This window comes from Schistocerca cancellata, chromosome 7 (genome assembly GCF_023864275.1).
Source record: "Schistocerca cancellata isolate TAMUIC-IGC-003103 chromosome 7, iqSchCanc2.1, whole genome shotgun sequence".
Lineage (NCBI taxonomy): Eukaryota > Metazoa > Arthropoda > Insecta > Orthoptera > Acrididae > Schistocerca > Schistocerca cancellata.
Window position 1 is genome coordinate 445,526,547 of NC_064632.1, and position 19,133 is coordinate 445,545,679.

Sequence of the window (19,133 nt, forward strand, 5' to 3'; positions counted from 1 at the left end):
GCACGAAAGAATGGAAAAATTTCATGTCACTGAGAGCATTTAGTTCAACATTAGAACCTAATGCCCCGTCTAAACACACAGCACTGGCTCTGTTGGACTAGGATGGGGAAAGACATCGTTCATATTCCGTTCGAAGAAACAGTCGCTCGTGGAAAATCACAGAAAACGCAGACTGGTCGGGCAGGATTTGGACCAGAGGCCTAGCGAGTGCGACAAGTAGAGTACAAGCCGAGGTGATTTTGTGAAACACCTACGGGCAGGGGGTACGGGAAATGCACTCTTCCTCAAACGCTGTCACATGCCGACAAGTCTCTGCCTACGAATAAGAAGAATAAGTGACGTCATGTTCTTATTTCTGTCAGACTTGATGAGGCGCCAGTGCTGGTTCCGAGGATAGAGAGGGGAAAAGGGGGAGGGGAATGCTATGTCTGCAACCTTGAACCTCGCCTCCTGGTGTGCGGCGCCGAAGAAGATCGTCCTCAACCGCGGAGATCCCTGCTGCCAACCCGAACCTGTCGCAACTTGTGCAAAAGCTCCGTCTGGCTACGCCCTCGGCCCGAGGACTCGGCTGCGCTCGGTTCCCGTCGGTAGAGTTCGGGGTCGCCGCCGGCTCTGCGCCGGGTCTGCCTCGTGGTCTCGCTCCTCATTCAGTCTCTGACTGTCGCCGCGTGCGGACGAGAAGTGGCGCAACTTCCCGACGTAGCCGGCGGCGTACGTCTGCGACAAGTAACAGAATTTGCAAGAACTGGAGTTCCCGCCTGTCTCACGTGTAGCACAAACAGGTATGAGACCGAGCACTGTATTATTGAACTAAAGCTGAATACGCTCGTAACTGGGCATTTTTTGCCGGTCGTTGCGCAATTGTGCCGGCGGCAAGAACAAATGCAGTTCAAAACGCACGTCATACATTACTGTATGCAAGACTTCATTTTCTTTCCTGCAGTCGACAATACTTGCGCCAGTGACAGATTTTCCTCGCTGTTTACACTCATTGCCATATTGCAGCATTTGTAAACAAACCTCAAAGAAATGCTGGTGATTCGATCCTGATGTTCTTGTGAGTACTCCTGTTTTCCTCACAATTTATTGAAGCTGCTAAGTCTGAAGTGGCACAATATACAAATATATTGAACCTTTAGCTATTTTAGCGTACTGATTCGTCGTAATGTTGTAAAATCAGTGAAACTGTATTCTCCAGTCTCGCTAAAGTGTCACTCGTTAGGTTTTGAGTGTTCATGCAATGCTCTGTTTATCCTTTTACCAACAGAAAAGTAAACATCTGGAATTTAGTGTGGCATTTATCCACGTTTATCCGTAACCTGACGGTGTAATAAATAGTGTGTGTGTGTGTGAATTTAGTGTGGCATTTATCCACGTTTATCCGTAACCTGACGGTGTAATAAATAGTGTGTGTGTGTGTGTGTGTGTGTGTGTGTGTGTGTGTGTGTACGTACGTACGTGAATGCACCTTTTACGGCAAAGATAAGCTATTTTCTGTTTCTAAACCATTATGGACGCTAAAGAAATTACAGTCTTGCAGTGGTTTCAACGAAATCCTTGGTTCTTCATACAATGAAGAAGGCAAAGCAAAAGTAATCGGATAATATTCGGCGCTAGTGATTGTTTATTTGTTTTTAACTACAGGCACCGGGCTTAGTGCCGTCTGAACAGGCAACCACATGTTTCGTTTGCAAGAGGTAAATAGTTCGTCCAGTGTTTCCCTCATTGCGTTTGTCATGAAATAAGAGAAAACTGTTTCTCGGTTTCAATGCTACTCCGATATGGATAATAATTTTCCACGATCCAGTTTTTTATACTAGCACATGATAGCTACGCTATTTCGTGGACAGCGTGTAGCACACTGAATTGTAGCCGCGTAAGCATAGATTGCCCGCCTGAAATCAGTTGTGGCAAGAAGTATGCCTTTTCACTTAATTTCGCAGTGTCAACTGTCGCCTGCAACTGCATAGGAGCGCGGGACGAGAGCCAACCTGTTTGTATTCTCCTCGCAGCACAGTCTTCCTTATGTAGATGCCAAGAGTCTTGCAGGAAAAGGCGTGTTCGCCTTCATCTAGGGACGGGCGCGAGCGGTTTGTGCCTGCCAGGTCGTTGCCGTTGGTTACGTACTGCGGCATTTCCATAGCAGCGCTATCCTGAATATTTCATTCTGTCCATTTGAATGAATGCTCCCGATATTGTCGGAAACGTTTTACACAAGCAGAGCGGACAAGAAATTGCCATAACGCCGTTAGGTGTCACCACTATAATGGACGAGGTCCCTATCGACCAGAGCGCTGACTAAGCGTTTCTCGTTGTGACGTCGTCAGCCAGCTACCTGTTTCACGCCGGCCCGGCCGCGAGAAACTGAATACTTTCGCGATAGTTAGCGCCTTCTGCAGCGGGTGAAATCCGGCGACCCCGGAGCTCTGAACGTCTAGCGCTGTTGACACCTTCCCTTATCTAACTTGACGCAGTTTTTTCATTTGTATATTAATTAATTTAGTTTGCTACTAATTTACTTTTTAGGAAAATAGCCACCGTTTTTCTAGCAAAATTCCAGAAACTGGCAGAACACACTCCTTTTTCTGCTTTTTCCGCCGGAACGAAATAAGATATACAGTGTAATTAGTAATAACATATGTACCAACCTTGGATCAGTTCATGAGCCTCAGACGAGACTTCCCAAGCTTTGTACAAAAAGAAGCCATTAACACGACAACTTGTTTGAACAGCATAGTGCTAAATGTTAAACACGGCAGGTGACTGCCTCTTAGCAACCGGTTCGTTCAGCCAATTATAGCGAAACATAAAATTTAACGAGAAATGTAAATAGTGATTAGAGTCTTATCCGCGTGCACGGAGGTCGCAAGTCGAAGTAAAATGATGGTAAAATAGCTTAAACTTAAAACAGGCAATTAAATCCGTGGGTTTTTAGTCTCGTTAAACCGCGCTGATACCGCACAACGGAAACCTGTTGCGCAAAATGCATCGTGGAGAATGCTTCGACAAACAGCTGTGTGTGTTCCCCTGCCATTATGCTGCTAATATGAGACGTAGAATTGTAATGGCCTACGACGGTTGGCACATCCATTTAGACTACCACTCAGAACTCCACTGTCTCTCTCTCTCTCTCTCTCTCTGTGTGTGTGTGTGTGTGTGTGTGTGTGTGTGTGTGTGTGTGTGTTTTCAGCTGCTCTTTTAGTTAACTGTATGTTATGTTAGTTAAACGCGATATCTTCAGTGGTAATTTTGGCCACACAAATATATAATCATCAACCAGAAAGGTCGGTGTCGTGTTATTGTTACCGATTAACCAACGAGAATGGCAAGGGAAACAAAAGATTGTCCGACGATATGTGCAGCAGTAATCTTAGATATCTGAGAAGAACGATGTGAACGTCCACTTCATTGCCTCTAACAATTACTCAATTGTGCATGTCTATTACGAATTCACTGCGTACTACGTCATGTTGGTATTCGCAGACATCGTCACCACATTTCGCTGTATTGCATATATGATCACATCAGTCAGTCATTCTTATACAATATCCACCCAAACTATATCATATTCCCAAGAGAACATGGAAAAATTAAATAATAAATCTGAAGAATCAGCCAATAGCATTATTACAAAAAGTGGAATCTTTTTTCTTGAGTGTTTGATGGTGAACGCCCCAAAGGATTGTTAAAATATTAGAAGAATCGGGACATGAAAATTGTCAAGCAAAAGTTTTCAGTAGTCTCCTGAAAGAAAATTTATGAATACACACATTAACTTACATGGTTCAGAGTAATACAGGCCTTTAATTGTACTGTGCTATTGACGTCGGAACCAGAACGTTACTATAGAAATCATTAGATCATGAACGCCATATGGCATTTCCGATTCTGGGCGAGTTATTAGTTCTGTTAAATGTAAGTAATTTTTTTTTCCTTCGTTCAGGTTTTCTTTGGCGCCACCCTCTCAACCTTTCGCTTATTCGGCCACTTTACGCATAACTTTTGCTCAGGCATCATACTTTCTGTGTTAGCGGCCTTAAAGCGATTCTTTTACCACAAGAACACTATGCGTTTCAAAGTGACGTTGTTGTTGGTAGCGTATCATCCAAAACTGTTAGGGACATTTCGATGATTCTACACGTCTTTTCATTGAAGCACTTGTGACGGCATCTCTGAAAGCTTGGAATCAAAGTTGTGATATCTTTCGGCCTCACTGTCTTTCCTAAAAATTTGCTGGTTTGCTTTGTCTGATCAGGTGAGCGTATTTTAAGGCTAGAATTAGTCTTCTTAGCAGTTACGTGACTCTGTAGTATTAAGTTTTTGAGTTTTTCGTGATTCTCTTAACTACCTCGCTACTCACTTCCAGGATGGTTTCTTCATCGTGGTTGTAACTAATCTCCATCCGCACCTGCGTCCAAAGGTTTAGTGCTCCGTGTCTGATTAGCTCATTGATGATGGGAAGTGGTTACAATACAGATTAGCGTGCAGTCAATTTAGCTGGCGTATTATTAACTTCAGATATTCATTACTCTATACTATTGCAAGGCTGTAAAGTATGCCGTAAAATACATCATCAATACTATGCAGTTCACACTTGCACACCGGGTAGAGGGTTCTTCGAACCGCCTTCAGACTATCTCTCTATCGTTCCACACCCAAACAGCGCGTGGGGAAAAAACAAACAAATATTCCTGTACGAGCTCTGGGTTCTCTTATGATATTATTATGATCGTATCTCGCTTTGTAGGTTGGCGACAATAAAATATTTTCACATTCAGAGGAGAAAGTTTGTGATTGATGTTTAGTGAAAAGATTTCAACGCAACGAAAAACGCCTTTGCTTTAATTGCTATCCCAACTCGCTTATCACAGCCGTGATACTCCATTTCGCGAGAATACAGAACTAGCTGTTCTTTGATCTTTTTCTATGTCCTCCGTCTAGTCCTATTTCGTAAGGATTCCCTACAGCACAGCAGTTGTCTTGCAGAGGACGAACAAGTGTAATTAAGCAGTCTCTTTAATAGACTTGTTGCATCTCCTAATTGTTGCCAATAAAACGCAGTCTTTGGTTCGCCTTCCCCACATTATCTATGTGACTGTTACAACTTAAGTTGTTCAGAATTGTAATTTCCAGCTATTTAGTCGAATTGACAGCCCTTAAATTTGAGTGATTTGTCATGTAATCGAAATTTAACGGATTTCTTTCTGTACCCATGTGGTTGACGTCACGCTTTTTGTTGTTGAAAGACAGTTGTCACTTTTCGCACCATTCAAATGTCGTGTCTTTCATTTTGTAATCGGTTTTGATCTTCTGATGACTTTACTAGACGGTAAGTGACAGCATCATCTGCAAACAAACTAAGAGGGCTGCTCAAAATATCTCCTAAATCATTTATGTCTGTTAGGAACAGCAAAGGGTCTACAATGCTTCCTTGTGGAACTCCGGATATCACTTATGTTTTGCTCGACGATTTTCTGTCGATTACTACGTATTGTGGCCTTTGGGGCAGGAATTCGGGAATCCAATTGCACAACTGAAGTAATACTCCATAGGCACGTAATTTGATTAGAAGTCTCTTGTGAGAAACCGTGTCAAAAACCTTATGAAAATCCACATATATGAAATCCATTTGATATTCCTCGTACAAATTCCGAGCTAGTTCTTTCACAAGAAGGTTATTTTGAGTCCGTGCTGTCTGTCAGCAGACCGTTACCTACGAGGAAATTAATAATGTTAGAACACATTTATGTTCCAAACTCCTGGTGCAAATCGACGTTAGTTGTATGGGTCTACAATTCAGCGAATTACTCTTATTTCCATGAGTATTAGTGTGACCTGGGAACTTTACAGTCTTTTGATAGGAATCTTTCGCGAAGCGAGTGGTTGTATATGATTGCTAACAAGGGAACCTCCCCATCGCACCCCCCCTCGGATTTAGTTATAAGTTGGCACAGTGGATAGGCCTTGAAAAACTGAACACAGATCACTCGAGAAAACAGGAAGAAGTTGTGTGGAACTATGAAAAAAATAAGCAAAATATACAAACTGAGTAGTCCATGCGCGAGATAGGCAACATCAAGGACAATTTGAGCTCAGGAGCGCCGTGGTCCCGTGGTTGGCGTGAGCAGCTGCAGAACGGGAGGTCCTTGGTTGAAGTCTTCCCTCGAGTGAAAAGTTTGATTTTTTATTTTCAGACAATTATTTTGCGAAGCTGCACAGGTACACAGAGCAGTATTGTTTATGTGATCGTGTGTCAATTATCAAAGTTCAGGCACTCACAAATAATCAACTTCGCTCTCCAAAATTCCAGGACATGTTCAGATTTGCTTGGACATATGCAGGATTTGACGGTCTACACACGGAAAAATTTGAAAACGTTAAAAATATATGTTTTGACAGAGCACAGGGAAAACTGTGCGACTGTGAAACTGTTGCGTTCATTTGTTGCAGTTTATGTGACAAACTCTTATGTTTTCATCACTTTTTTGGGAGTGACTATCACATCCACAAGAAAACCTAAATCGGGCAAGGTGAAGAATCTTTTTACCCATTCGCCAAGGTGGGTCGACAACATATTCCTGTCATGTGACGCACATGCCGTCGCCAGTGTCGTATAGAATATATCAGACGTGTTTTCCTGTGGAGGAATCGGTTGACCTATGACCTTGCGATCAAATATTTTCGGTTCCCATTGGAGGGGCACGTCCTTTCGTCTACTAATCGCACGGTTATGCGGTGCGGTCGCAAAACACAGACACTAAACTTATTACAGTGAACAGAGACGTCAATGAACGAACGGACAGATCATTACTTTGCGAAAATAAAGAAATTAAACTTTTCACTCGAGGGAAGACTTGAACCAAGGACCTCTCGTTCCGCAGCTGCTCACGCTAACCACGGGACCACGGCGCTCCTGAGGTCACACTATCCTTCATGTTGGCTATCTTGCTCATGGACTACTGTTTGTATATTTTGCTTATTTTTTTCATAGTTCCACACAACTTCTTCCTGTTTTCTCGATTGATCTGTGTTCAGTTTTTCAAGGCCTATCCACTGTGCCAACTTATAACTAAATCTGAGGCGGGTGCGATGGGGAGGTTCCTTTGTAAGAATGGGGCTGTTGCATCAGCATACTCTGAAAAGAAACTTATTGATATGCGATCTGGACCGGAAGACTTGCCGTTATTATGAGTTTTAAGCTGCTTCGCTACTCCGTGGACTCTTTGACTGGCAGTGCGAACTCGACTGAAGCCTGTCGGTATATACTACAGTAGTTGTCATCCGGCTGTGAACGCGCGCCCTTTGCCACTGTGCGGAATGGATCTCGGTAAGGGCAGGGCGACGCTTATCTGACCCCCAGCGTTTCGGCTGACGATAGCGTGCTGCCAGAGCCATGCGCCTGCACCGTATCGGCGCGACCGTGGGAGCTGCAGGCGTGCCCGACAAGTCCCCACACGATCAGATTGGGAGCCGAGGTCGCATACCCTTTCCTCGAAACTCGGAACCTACATCTACATCTACATTTATACTCCGCAAGCCACCCAACGGTGTGTGGCGGAGGGCACTTTACGTGCCACTGTCATTATCTCCCTTTCCTGTTCCAGTCGCGTATGGTTCGCGGGAAGAACGACTGTCTGAAAGCCTCTGTGCGCGCTCTAATCTCTCTAATTTTACATTCGTGATCTCCTCGGGAGGTATAAGTAGGGGGAAGCAATATATTCGATACCTCATCCAGAAACGCACCCTCTCGAAACCTGGCGAGCAAGCTACACCGCGATGCAGAGCGCCTCTCTTGCAGAGTCTGCCACTTGAGTTTGCTAAACATGTCCGTAACGCTATCACGGTTACCAAATAACCCTGTGACGAAACGCGCCGCTCTTCTTTGGATCTTCTCTATCTCCTCCGTCAACCCGATCTGGTACGGATCCCACACTGATGAGCAATACTCAAGTATAGGTCGAACGAGTGTTTTGTAAGCCACCTCCTTTGTTGATGGACTACATTTTCTAAGGACTCTCCCAATGAATCTCAACCTGGTACCCGCCTTACCAACAATTAATTTTATATGATCATTCCACTTCAAATCGTTCCGCACGCATACTCCCAGATATTTTACAGAAGTAACTGCTACCAGTGTTTGTTCCGCTATCATATAATCATACAATAAAGGATCCTTCTTTCTATGTATTCGCAATACATTACATTTGTCTATGTTAAGGGTCAGTTGCCACTCCCTGCACCAAGTGCCTATCCGCTGCAGATCTTCCTGCATTTCGCTACAATTTTCTAATGCTGCAACTTCTCTGTATACTACAGCATCATCCGCGAAAAGCCGCATGGAAATTCCGACACTATCTACTAGGTCATTTATATATATTGTGAAAAGCAATGGTCCCATAACACTCCCCTGTGGCACGCCAGAGGTTACTTTAACGTCTGTAGATGTCTCTCCATTGAGAACAACATGCTGTGTTCTGTTTGCTAAAAACTCTTCAATCCAGCCACACAGCTGGTCTGATATTCCGTAGGCTCTTACTTTGTTTATCAGGCGACAGTGCGGAACTGTATCGAACGCCTTCCGGAAGTCAAGGAAAATGGCATCTACCTGGGAGCCTGTATCTAATATTTTCTGGGTCTCATGAACAAATAAAGCGAGTTGGGTTTCACACGATCGCTGTTTCCGGAATCCATGTTGATTCCTACATAGTAGATTCTGAGTTTCCAAAAACGACATGATACTCGAGCAAAAGACATGTTCTAAAATTCTACAACAGATCGACGTCAGAGAGATAGGTCTATAGTTTTGCGCATCTGCTCGACGACCCTTCTTGAAGACTGGGACTACCTGTGCTCTTTTCCAATCATTTGGAACCTTCCGTTCCTCTAGAGACTTGCGGTACACGGCTGTTAGAAGGGGGGCAAGTTCTTTCGCGTACTCTGTGTAGAATCGAATTGGTATCCCGTCAGGTCCAGTGGACTTTCCTCTGTTGAGTGATTCCAGTTGCTTTTCTATTCCTTGGACACTTATTTCAATGTCAGCCATTTTTTCGTTGGTGCGAGGATTTAGAGAAGGAACTGCAGTGCGGTCTTCCTCTGTGAAACAGCTTTGGAAAAAGGTGTTTAGTATTTCAGCTTTACGCTTGTCATCCTCTGTTTCAATGCCATCATCATCCCGGAGTGTCTGGACATGATGTTTCGAGCCACTTACTGATTTAACGTAAGACCAGAACTTCCTAGGATTTTCTGTCAAGTCGGTACCTAGTATTTTACTTTCGAATTCACTGAACGCTTCACGCATAGCCCTCCTTACGCTAACTTTGACATCGTTTAGCTTCTGTTTGTCTGAGAGGTTTTGGCTGCGTTTAAACTTGGAGTGAAGCTCTCTTTGCTTTCGCAGTAGTTTCCTAACTTTGTTGTTGTACCACGGTGGGTTTTTCCCGTCCCTCACAGTTTTGCTCGGCACGTACCTGTCTAAAACGCATTTTACGATTGCCTTGAACTTTTTCCATAAACACTCAACATTGTCAGTGTCTGAACAGAAATTTTCGTTTTGATCTGTTAGGTAGTCTGAAATCTGCCTTCTATTACTCTTGCTAAACAGATAAACCTTCCTCCCTTTTTTTATATTCCTATTAACTTCCATATTCAGGGATGCTGCAACGGCCTTATGATCACTGATTCCCTGTTCTGCTCTTACAGAGTCGAAAAGTTCGGGTCTGTTTGTTATCAGTAGGTCCAAGATGTTATCTCCACGAGTCGGTTCTCTGTTTAATTGCTCGAGGTAATTTTCGGATAGTGCACTCAGTATAATGTCACTCGATGCTCTGTCCCTACCACCCGTCCTAAACATCTGAGTGTCCCAGTCTATATCTGGTAAATTGAAATCTCCACCTAAGACCATAACATGCTGAGAAAATTTATGTGAAATGTATTCCAAATTTTCTCTCAGTTGTTCTGCCACTAATGCTGCTGAGTCGGGGGGTCGGTAAAAGGAGCCAATTATTAACCTAGCTCGGTTGTTGAGTGTAACCTCCACCCATAATAATTCACAGGAACTATCCACTTCTACTTCACTACAGGATAAACTACTACTAACAGCGACGAACACTCCACCACCGGTTGCATGCAATCTATCCTTTCTAAACACCGTCTGTGCCTTTGTAAAAATTTCGGCAGAATTTATCTCTGGCTTCAGCCAGCTTTCTGTACCTATAACGATTTCAGCTTCGGTGCTTTCTATCAGCGCTTGAAGTTCCGGTACTTTACCAACGCAGCTTCGACAGTTTACAATTACAATACCGATTGCTGCTTGGTCCCCGCATGTCCTGACTTTGCCCCGCACCCGTTGAGGCTGTTGCCCTTTCTGCACTTGCCCGAGGCCATCTAACCTAAAAAACCGCCCAGCCCACGCCACACAACCCCTGCTACCCGTGTAGCCGCTTGTTGCGTGTAGTGGACTCCTGACCTATCCAGCGGAACCCGAAACCCCACCACCCTATGGCGCAAGTCGAGGAATCTGCAGCCTACATTGTCGCAGAACCGTCTCAGCCTCTGATTCAGACCCTCCACTCGGCTCTGTACCAAAGGTCCGCAGTCAGTCCTGTCGACGATGCTGCAGATGGTGAGCTCTGCTTTCATCCCGCTAGCGAGACTGGCAGTCTTCACCAAATCAGATAGCCGCCGGAAGCCAGAGAGGATTTCCTCCGATCCATAGCGACACACATCATTGGTGCCGACATGAGCGACCACCTGCAGATGGGTGCACCCTGTACCCTTCATGGCATCCGGAAGGACCCTTTCCACATCTGGAATGACTCCCCCCGGTATGCACACGGAGTGCACTTTGGTTTTCTTCCCCTCCCTTGCTGCCATATCCCTAAGGGGCCCCATTACGCGCCTCACGTTGGAGCTCCCAACTACCAGTAAGCCCACCCTCTGCGACTGCCCGGATCTTGCAGACTGAGGGGCAACCTCTGGAACAGGACAAGCAGCCATGTCAGGCTGAAGATCAGTATCAGCCTGAGACAGAGCCTGAAACCGGTTCGTCAGACAAACTGGAGAGGCCTTCCGTTCAGCCCTCCGGAATGTCTTTCGCCCCCTGCCACACCTTGAGACGACCTCCCACTCTACCACTGGTGAGGGATCAGCCTCAATGCGGGCAGTATCCCGGGCAACCACAGTCGTAGTCCGATCGGGGGATGCGTGGGACGAGCTGGCCGTCCCCGACAAACCCCCATCCGGACCCCCACAGTGATGCCCATTGGCAACAGCCTCAAGCTGTGTGACCGAAGCCAACACTGCCTGAAGCTGGGAGCGAAGGGATGCCAACTCAGCCTGCATCCGAACACAGCAGTTGCAGTCCCTATCCATGCTACCACCAAGGAAAGCGGCGCAACGGTGAGGCGAGGTGCTACCGGAAGGTAGTTCTGATTTTGTTCCGGCCACGAAACTGGGCGTCTGTAAATACCGAAAGTGCAAAGCTTCCTTGGTTTACAGACTAGGCACGTAGTTTGAGGGTGTTGAAAGACGCATCTTATCTATTACGTCGTGTCTACTTGTGCAAGGTATGCGGAGTCAGGACACCGCGTCGTTTTAAGAGCCTTTTGTCAGACAGCTGGAAACTGACTCGAGGGGTTATTTTTGCCTTAGTGCAAGTTTCGTAAGCTATTTGATGAACACATACATGCCATACTTCACTTTTTCCATCCCGTAAAACGTGTCGGCCTGGTCTTCTGCTTTGATGTTGACTCATACACGAGCCAGACAGAATGGAAAAAAAAAGTTCAGAACAAAATGCCCTTAAACTGCAGAAGTAGTTGCACATAGTGTCTGTAAATGCGGGTATGAAAGAGCTGAATTCGTTATACTCAATAATCGTTCCTCATTACCATAATACGAGGGTCATTTCAAACGTTCTGTACGCTGTAAGACAGAATCGAAGAAAATAATGTAATTTACAAAATACGTTTACAGATCTTCAGTGTAATCTCCAGTCTTGATACTTTGTGGCAGATTAAAACTGTGTGCCGGACCGAGACTCAAACTCGGGACCTTTGCCTTTCGCGGGCAAGTGCTCTAGTGTTCTGGTAGAGCACTTGCCCGTGAAAGGCAAAGGTCCCGAATTCGAATCTCGGTCCGGCAAACAGTTTTAATCTGCCAGAAAGTTTCATATCAGCGTACACTCCGCTGCAGAGTGAAGATCTCATTCTGGGTCTCCAGTCTTGTTTGACGGCTTCCCAAAGTTTTGGCAACTTCAGTATTCCGCAGAGGGCACGTTCATTGGTGAGCTGTCTGGTTATTCGGGTCGCCCAACTGAAAGCTTCATAAATTGTTCCAAACTTTTCTACGCAGTCGTTCTTTCAATGCGAGCCTGGTAGGTTCATATCAGGACTGTATGGTGCTTTGGAAGTATTTCCCATCAATATATGTCGGGTATTTCTCTCACTAGTAGGGCAATATGCGTTCTTGCATTATCGTGCAAAATGACACCAGTTGCAAGCATGTCAGGCAGCCTTTGACGAATTTTCTGGCGCAAAACATTTTGCAGAAACAGCTTGTAGTACGCGCCTGTTACAGACGTCCCCTTTTTTATTTTTTAATCTCATTTTTGTTCGCTTTCGTTCGTTGCATCTGCTCGGGGCATACGTCTTAAGACATCCGTTTATGTTCGTCGTTGATCGATTAACACAGTTTTTTTATTACAGAGGGTAGCTAACCCTCTGACCGAACACGCTGAGCTACCGTGCCGGCAAAATGATGATGATTAGGACAACACAACACCCAGTCCCTGAACGGAGAAAATCTCCGACCCAGCTGGGAATCGAACCCGGGCTCTTAGGATTGATATTCTGTCACGCTGACTAATCAGCTACCGGGGCGGACAGGGACCCTGGAGCACTCAGTTTGGGGCTACGACCGCATTCATGTCATATGGAAAGATGATCATCAGTTTCGCATTTTATTGTCGGCGGCGGAATTTTTTGGGGCTTGGAGAGACAGAACTCTTCCATTGTGATGACTGAGACTTCAGTTCTGGATCGAAATCTCGTATCCATGTTTCATCAAGTGCAACAATGCTTTTCCGAAAATGTTGTCCTTCTGTTCGATAACGTTGAAGCAATTCTTCTCAGACTCATTTGTGACCTGCTTTCTGCCCTTCACTCAGATCACGCAGAACCCATCTGGAATTTCCGCGAGTTCTCTCGACGTGGGGATTAGATTTTGATGCAGGAACGCTGGTCACTGGGTGTAATCCGACCTGACTGGGCTTTAGCTTCCATTTTAAAACTGAATTAATACGCAGCCACACGAACCACGAAACACACAAGCCACCGTCACGCCCGAAGTCTCGCACACAACTGACAGTAATTTCAACCTTATCACGCCACCGTAACAGTCACGCATGACCCTTGTACAACATTGACACAAACATTAACCATCCTCAGAACACCACTGATAAGCACTGTCACTACCACTCTCCACTGTCACCACCCATGTCACTACTACCATTACAACTATTGTCACTATACGTACTGTTTATAACAGTAAACACAGCAGATGAGTTCACTACGCTGGATTTCGTGTTTTATCACTAATCAGACACTTCCTAAGCGTCTAGGACTGCGCGATGTACCGGTGAATTCGTGCAGATCGCAGTAAAGTGATTTTTTGTAATTGTCAGATGGATTTTTATCAATGCCTACGGTTTTAATGCCCACTAAGATCTTTTGGCACTGCTCCCAATGTGCGGTGAACCACTGGGACCACTTTCACTGCTTTTCGCCAGAGTCGCTATAGTTCGCTTTTCAATCCCTCATATCTGGCAAGCTTTGCCAAGTTGTTTCTTATCGATTCTGCTATCACTTGAGATGACAGCGTCAATTATCCAGCCCTTTTCCCCTTCACAATTGTTATATCTGGTGTTTCGTTTTCTAGCATTCAGTGTGTTGAAGTTGGAAATCCCACAGTAATTAGGCATGTACGTTTTTAGACACTGCCTTGGGTCCCTGTTCAGTCACGAATTAGTGGTACTGAACAAGCTGATAAGCTTTAGAGCAGGGGTGATGACTCCATTTGTTGCACCAGAACCTGTCTTACCTATCGCTAAGGCGATAGTAAAATATAAACTACGTAAGTGGATCAGGACTAAAATCCAAAAACAAAAGCATGGTGAGCTGATGATGCCGAAACCATGTTTTAAGAGAAATTGTGCAGTTCTTGGCCTTAACAGGAAGCAAGTTATATTCGTGGTAGTTCTAGTGACTGGCCATAGGAACTTCATGTAACACCTATACACGATGGGTATAGGGAAAAAAGCCCCGAAGTGCAGATTATGTAGTACGGGGGAAGAGGGGGGATGAAACTGCAACACATTTAAACTTCCAATTCGAAGACGAAAGAGGGGCAAAATACTTGGGTGATTAACTCCTGAAGAAATTGTGGCTGACAGATCCGGTAAAAGCACTCGTACTGTAAGGAAACTGGTTGGCGTTTCTAGAATGACGGGGAGAGATTCCGTACAACAGTTTCGGTGATGGCAACAGAGGGCTAGGACCACCGAAGTTTTTCTCCCTGCTTAAATCACATTCAGTTCATCAATGCTTGCATATCACATGATAGCTGGTTCAGGAAAAGGGTGAAAACTGGTCACCGACTGTGTAATAGCAATTGTTGCTGGATTTTGTGGTTTACAAAGTGGAGGGTACAAGGACCTGCTGCTCGTATCTCTTGCTGGCAGTTAAATTCAACAAAAGTATCCGAACGTGGATATAGCACTTTCTTCACCGTCATACGGCGCCAGAGGCGAAGGCATAAGTCCACATCAGTGGATGGTTGCTGGAAGCCAATGGTGCTGAACGTTGCATCCTTGCGGGCGACATCGGTTTGCAGATAACATAAGAAGCACACCGTGGCGGAAGGACGTGAGCTTCCGTATTGTTGTTTGAGCCTCGCATCTGCGCGGCCTCCATCTGTTATCACTTATTTACAACGTTTCACACCTAGCACGAACTGTCAGCTGCGTATCACAAGAGCTCTACACCTATAAACACAATACGCAGTGTAGCCATGAAATAGACACGTAGCTGGGCTGTAGAACAAAATCTAACACGGCTTGTTATGATACTGACCTGCAGAGCGTGTTACTCATCAGTGCTGCAACAGTTTCCAAGTAGCAATTCTAAATCTGAGAAGTGTAATGCATGATTGAAGAAAATGTAGTGGAGACAGTTTTATCGCACTTAGCATAGATTGCTACGGAAGGCCTGCTTAGAATAAATTTCTGCGGAAGGTTAAAAATTAAAATTACGACAATCTTAGCTCAGTTCAGGAACTCATAGATTTCGGAGCTCTAGAATGGAATATCTTAAACCTATTTGTACGGAGAAACTCTAAACTTTTGAGGAAGCTAGAGAAACTCTTGCCAAACATTTTCTCAAAATATCCTGTTCCCAGTTTGTGCCACTATTTCACAAGAGCGAGGTAGTAAGGTAGTACAGTTAGCGGAAAATTCACTGGGACAGCTGTTTAATTGTGTGACTGAGAGTTGGAAGCTGTTTCCCGTTCGGTTAGAGATCGTTCAGACGCGGGGCTTGTACTCAGGAGGAGTAGGTGTTGGAATAAACAACCAGCCATACGGATTTATGTTTCACTTAGGTGGTGATACAAAGAACCTGACCAAGAATAACTGCAGCCTGTAAAAAACCTGGGCTCGCTATGTTCGCGTAAAGCAAGTATTCTCCAAACTGTGCTGACTGGTCCTGCTGAACTGAGAGCATGCCTGATAGATCCCCTATCCTGACAGTGATCTCGGGATAAGATTTCACGCCCTAATGGCAGGAGTAATACGAGGGCAGTTCAATAAGTAATGCAACACATTTTTTTTCTGAAACAGGGGTTGTTTTATTAAGCATTGAAATACACCAGGTTATTCCCCAATCTTTTAGCTACACAACACTATTTTTCAACGTAATCTCCATTCAATGCTACGGCCTTACGCCACCTTGAAATGAGGACCTGTATGCCTGCACGGTACCATTCCACTGGTCGATGTCGGAGCCAACGTCGTACTGCATCAATAACTTCATCATCCGCGTAGTGCCTCCCACGGATTGCGTCCTTCATTGGGCCAAACATATGGAAATCCGACGGTGCGAGATCGGGGCTGTAGGGTGCATGAGGAAGAGCAGTCCACTGAAGTTTTGTGAGCTCCTCTCGGGTGCGAAGACTTGTGTGAGGTCTTGCGTTGTCATGAAGAAGTTCGTTCAGATTTTTGTGAACAATTGTGACAGCACTACCAACAGAGATTTGAGCACTGAGTTGTTTGATGGTGATCCGTCGATCATCTCGAACGAGTGTGTTCGCACACTCCGCCATTGCAGGAGTCAGCTGTGCACGGCCGGCCCGCACGCGGGAGATCAGACAGTCTTGCTTGACCTTGCGGCGATGATGACACACGCTTTGCCCAACGACTCACCGTGCTTTTGTCCACTGCCAGATCACCGTAGACATTCTGCAAGCGCCTCTGAATATCTGAGATGCCCTGGTTTTCCGCCAAAAGAAACTCGATCACTGCCCGTTGTTTGCAACGCACATCCGTTACAGACGCCATTTTAACAGCTCCGTACAGCGCTTCCACCTGTCGGAAGTCAATGAAACTATACGAGACGAAGCAGGAATGTTTGAAAATATTCCACAAGAAATTTCCGGTTTTTTCAACCAAAACTGGCCGAGAAAAAAAATGTGTTGCATTACTTATTGAACTGCCCTCGTACTTAATCACCGTCGACAAGATTAAAGGTACTATCATGAATCAAGCATGTGGGCAGCTTACAACACTCGCTAATTAGTCGCAATAGCACTAAAATTGGTAGCAAAGGGTGTTAAAGTTGTTCAGCACGTACACAGAATAAATCCAACGGTCACTGATCGGTTAATTAGAGAATATAAGACATGAGAAACAAAGGCAATAATAAGACGTGTGGGCAGATATCGTCCAATAATGATACAGCGGCAGGAGCAGCAGCAGATTGGGTGACCTCATGGCTCAGTGACCATTAGCTATTTCAGATAAGAGCTACAGCGACTATCGAGCAATAATAGGTTTCAATTGATTGCTCGTTGAAACCCGATAGTCTTCCCTAAGTTCACCGAGTTCCACTGTGGTGAACTTCTTCAGATATTTTATGCGGTCCAGAGACTGACTTTACTGTTCATGGAAGCACCTGTTGAATACCAGCTAAAAAGTAACGTCGACTGCTCTTCTCGAGTCCTATTCAAAATCTTCGGCCCCGAGAAAAATGGTCGACTGACCACAGTCTGTGTGTTTCTTGCCACCAACCTAAGTGGGTCTTTGTAGCGACCTGAAAACCCACTGTACGTCTTGCAGGTTCATCCCAGTGCTTGCAGCCAGCCTTTAATAACACGACTACTTTGTTCTGATGGATCTCGCCATCATGGCGATAATTTATTAATGCCGTTACGCATTGGCTAGATAAAAATCAGGGAAAAATACTGAAGTACCTGTGGAACATCACGTTGTTATCTCTCGGTCGCACTCGAAACCGTAATAAAATTATTCAGATTATCGCACTCATTAATATTTTTTCGTACATTTATAGCCCCAGTGGTTTCTCTCACGTAGTTATACAGAACCCTGATATCGTGGTCGTTCAAATCGACCATAAAGGCATGACTTAATGTTGGAAGGAGGTTCTGCTTACCAGACTGCGCATCGGACGTAGCCCTTTAAGACTTGGCTTCCTCCTCCGGCGGGATGATCCATCACTCGTATCACTTTCAGCTCAGCATAATGTGGAAATGTGTGTCCTATATAAAGATATTACGGCAGCCCTCAGTTTCGATGGAGATCTGCCCACCACCCTCGCAGATAGTGATTCCAGTGTTGCAAGGGTGGTGACATTTTGTGAACTGTCAGGCCTCATCCCTAAATTGTTGGGGAATGGAGGCAGGCTTTAAGATATAAATTGCTTTGCATGGGGAGACAGCCTTCGTCCCTAGCCATGAGATTAGCATGCTGACTTTTCGTCAGAGCACTGATGACCATGATGTCGAGCGCCCTCACCTCAAATAATCATCTTCATTATAATTGTAATCATTATCATCATTACCGTCGTCGTCATTACCGTCGTCGTCATTACCGTCGTCGTCATTACCGTCGTCGTCATTACCGTCGTCGTCATTACCGTCGTCGTCATTACCGTCGTCGTCATTACCGTCGTCGTCATTACCGTCGTCGTCATTACCGTCGTCGTCATTACCGTCGTCGTCATTACCGTCGTCGTCATTACCGTCGTCGTCATTACCGTCGTCGTCATTACCGTCGTCGTCATTACCGTCGTCGTCATTACCGTCGTCGTCATTACCGTCGTCGTCATTACCGTCGTCGTCATTACCGTCGTCGTCATTACCGTCGTCGTCATTACCGTCGTCGTCATTACCGTCGTCGTCATTACCGTCGTCGTCATTACCGTCGTCGTCATTACCGTCGTCGTCATTACCGTCGTCGTCATTACCGTCGTCGTCATTACCGTCGTCGTCATTACCGTCGTCGTCATTACCGTCGTCGTCATTACCGTCGTCGTCATTACCGTCGTCGTCATTACCGTCGTCGTCATTACCGTCGTCGTCATTACCGTCGTCGTCATTACCGTCGTCGTCATTACCGTCGTCGTCATTACCGTCGTCGTCATTACCGTCGTCGTCATTACCGTCGTCGTCATTACCGTCGTCGTCATTACCGTCGTCGTCATTACCGTCGTCGTCATTACCGTCGTCGTCATTACCGTCGTCGTCATTACCGTCGTCGTCATTACCGTCGTCGTCATTACCGTCGTCGTCATATATCGTAAGTTGTTGAAGATGTGACATCACATTCTGCCTCCTCCCGAGTAGTGGTCGAATGTCTCCACTGCGCAATCACGCTTCATAATGTGGCAAAATTGAGACACGTCTATATTGTTGGCCGTCAGCCGTAATACAGGGTAGACTGTTTTGCCCTGATTACAAAAACGTACTTCTAAGTAACTACGCTAGACACACTTACGCGGTTTATTGCAAATGGTATCGGAACTCGTATAGCTTTTTATGGATTCACTTCCACATGTGTCCCGTCT

At 45.4% G+C, this 19,133-nt stretch overlaps 2 protein-coding genes across 2 annotated transcripts in view; one reads left to right on the forward strand and one right to left on the reverse strand.

Moving 5' to 3' along the window:
* Nucleotides 1–652: 652 nt before the first annotated feature.
* LOC126092087 (oxidative stress-induced growth inhibitor 1-like) overlaps nt 653–19,133 on the forward strand; it is a 119,433-nt gene continuing 100,952 nt past the window's right edge. The window contains exon 1 of the mRNA XM_049907509.1: nt 653–782. The gene's annotated coding sequence lies outside the window, so the exon portion shown is untranslated. The remainder of the gene's footprint in view (nt 783–19,133) is intronic.
* LOC126092821 (germ cell nuclear acidic protein-like) lies at nt 3,734–18,888 on the reverse strand. Its single transcript, XM_049908550.1, has 2 exons — nt 18,144–18,888; nt 3,734–3,744 (listed from the first exon to the last, which is right to left on the reverse strand). The coding sequence occupies exons 1-2, from the start codon at nt 18,886–18,888 to the stop codon at nt 3,734–3,736; spliced, it is 756 nt and encodes a 251-aa protein (XP_049764507.1).

Excerpts from the sequence above, each read along its gene's own strand:
- LOC126092821 (XM_049908550.1), bottom strand. The coding sequence starts at position 18,888 with ATGTCACATCTTCAACAACTTACGATATATGACGACGACGGTAATGAC.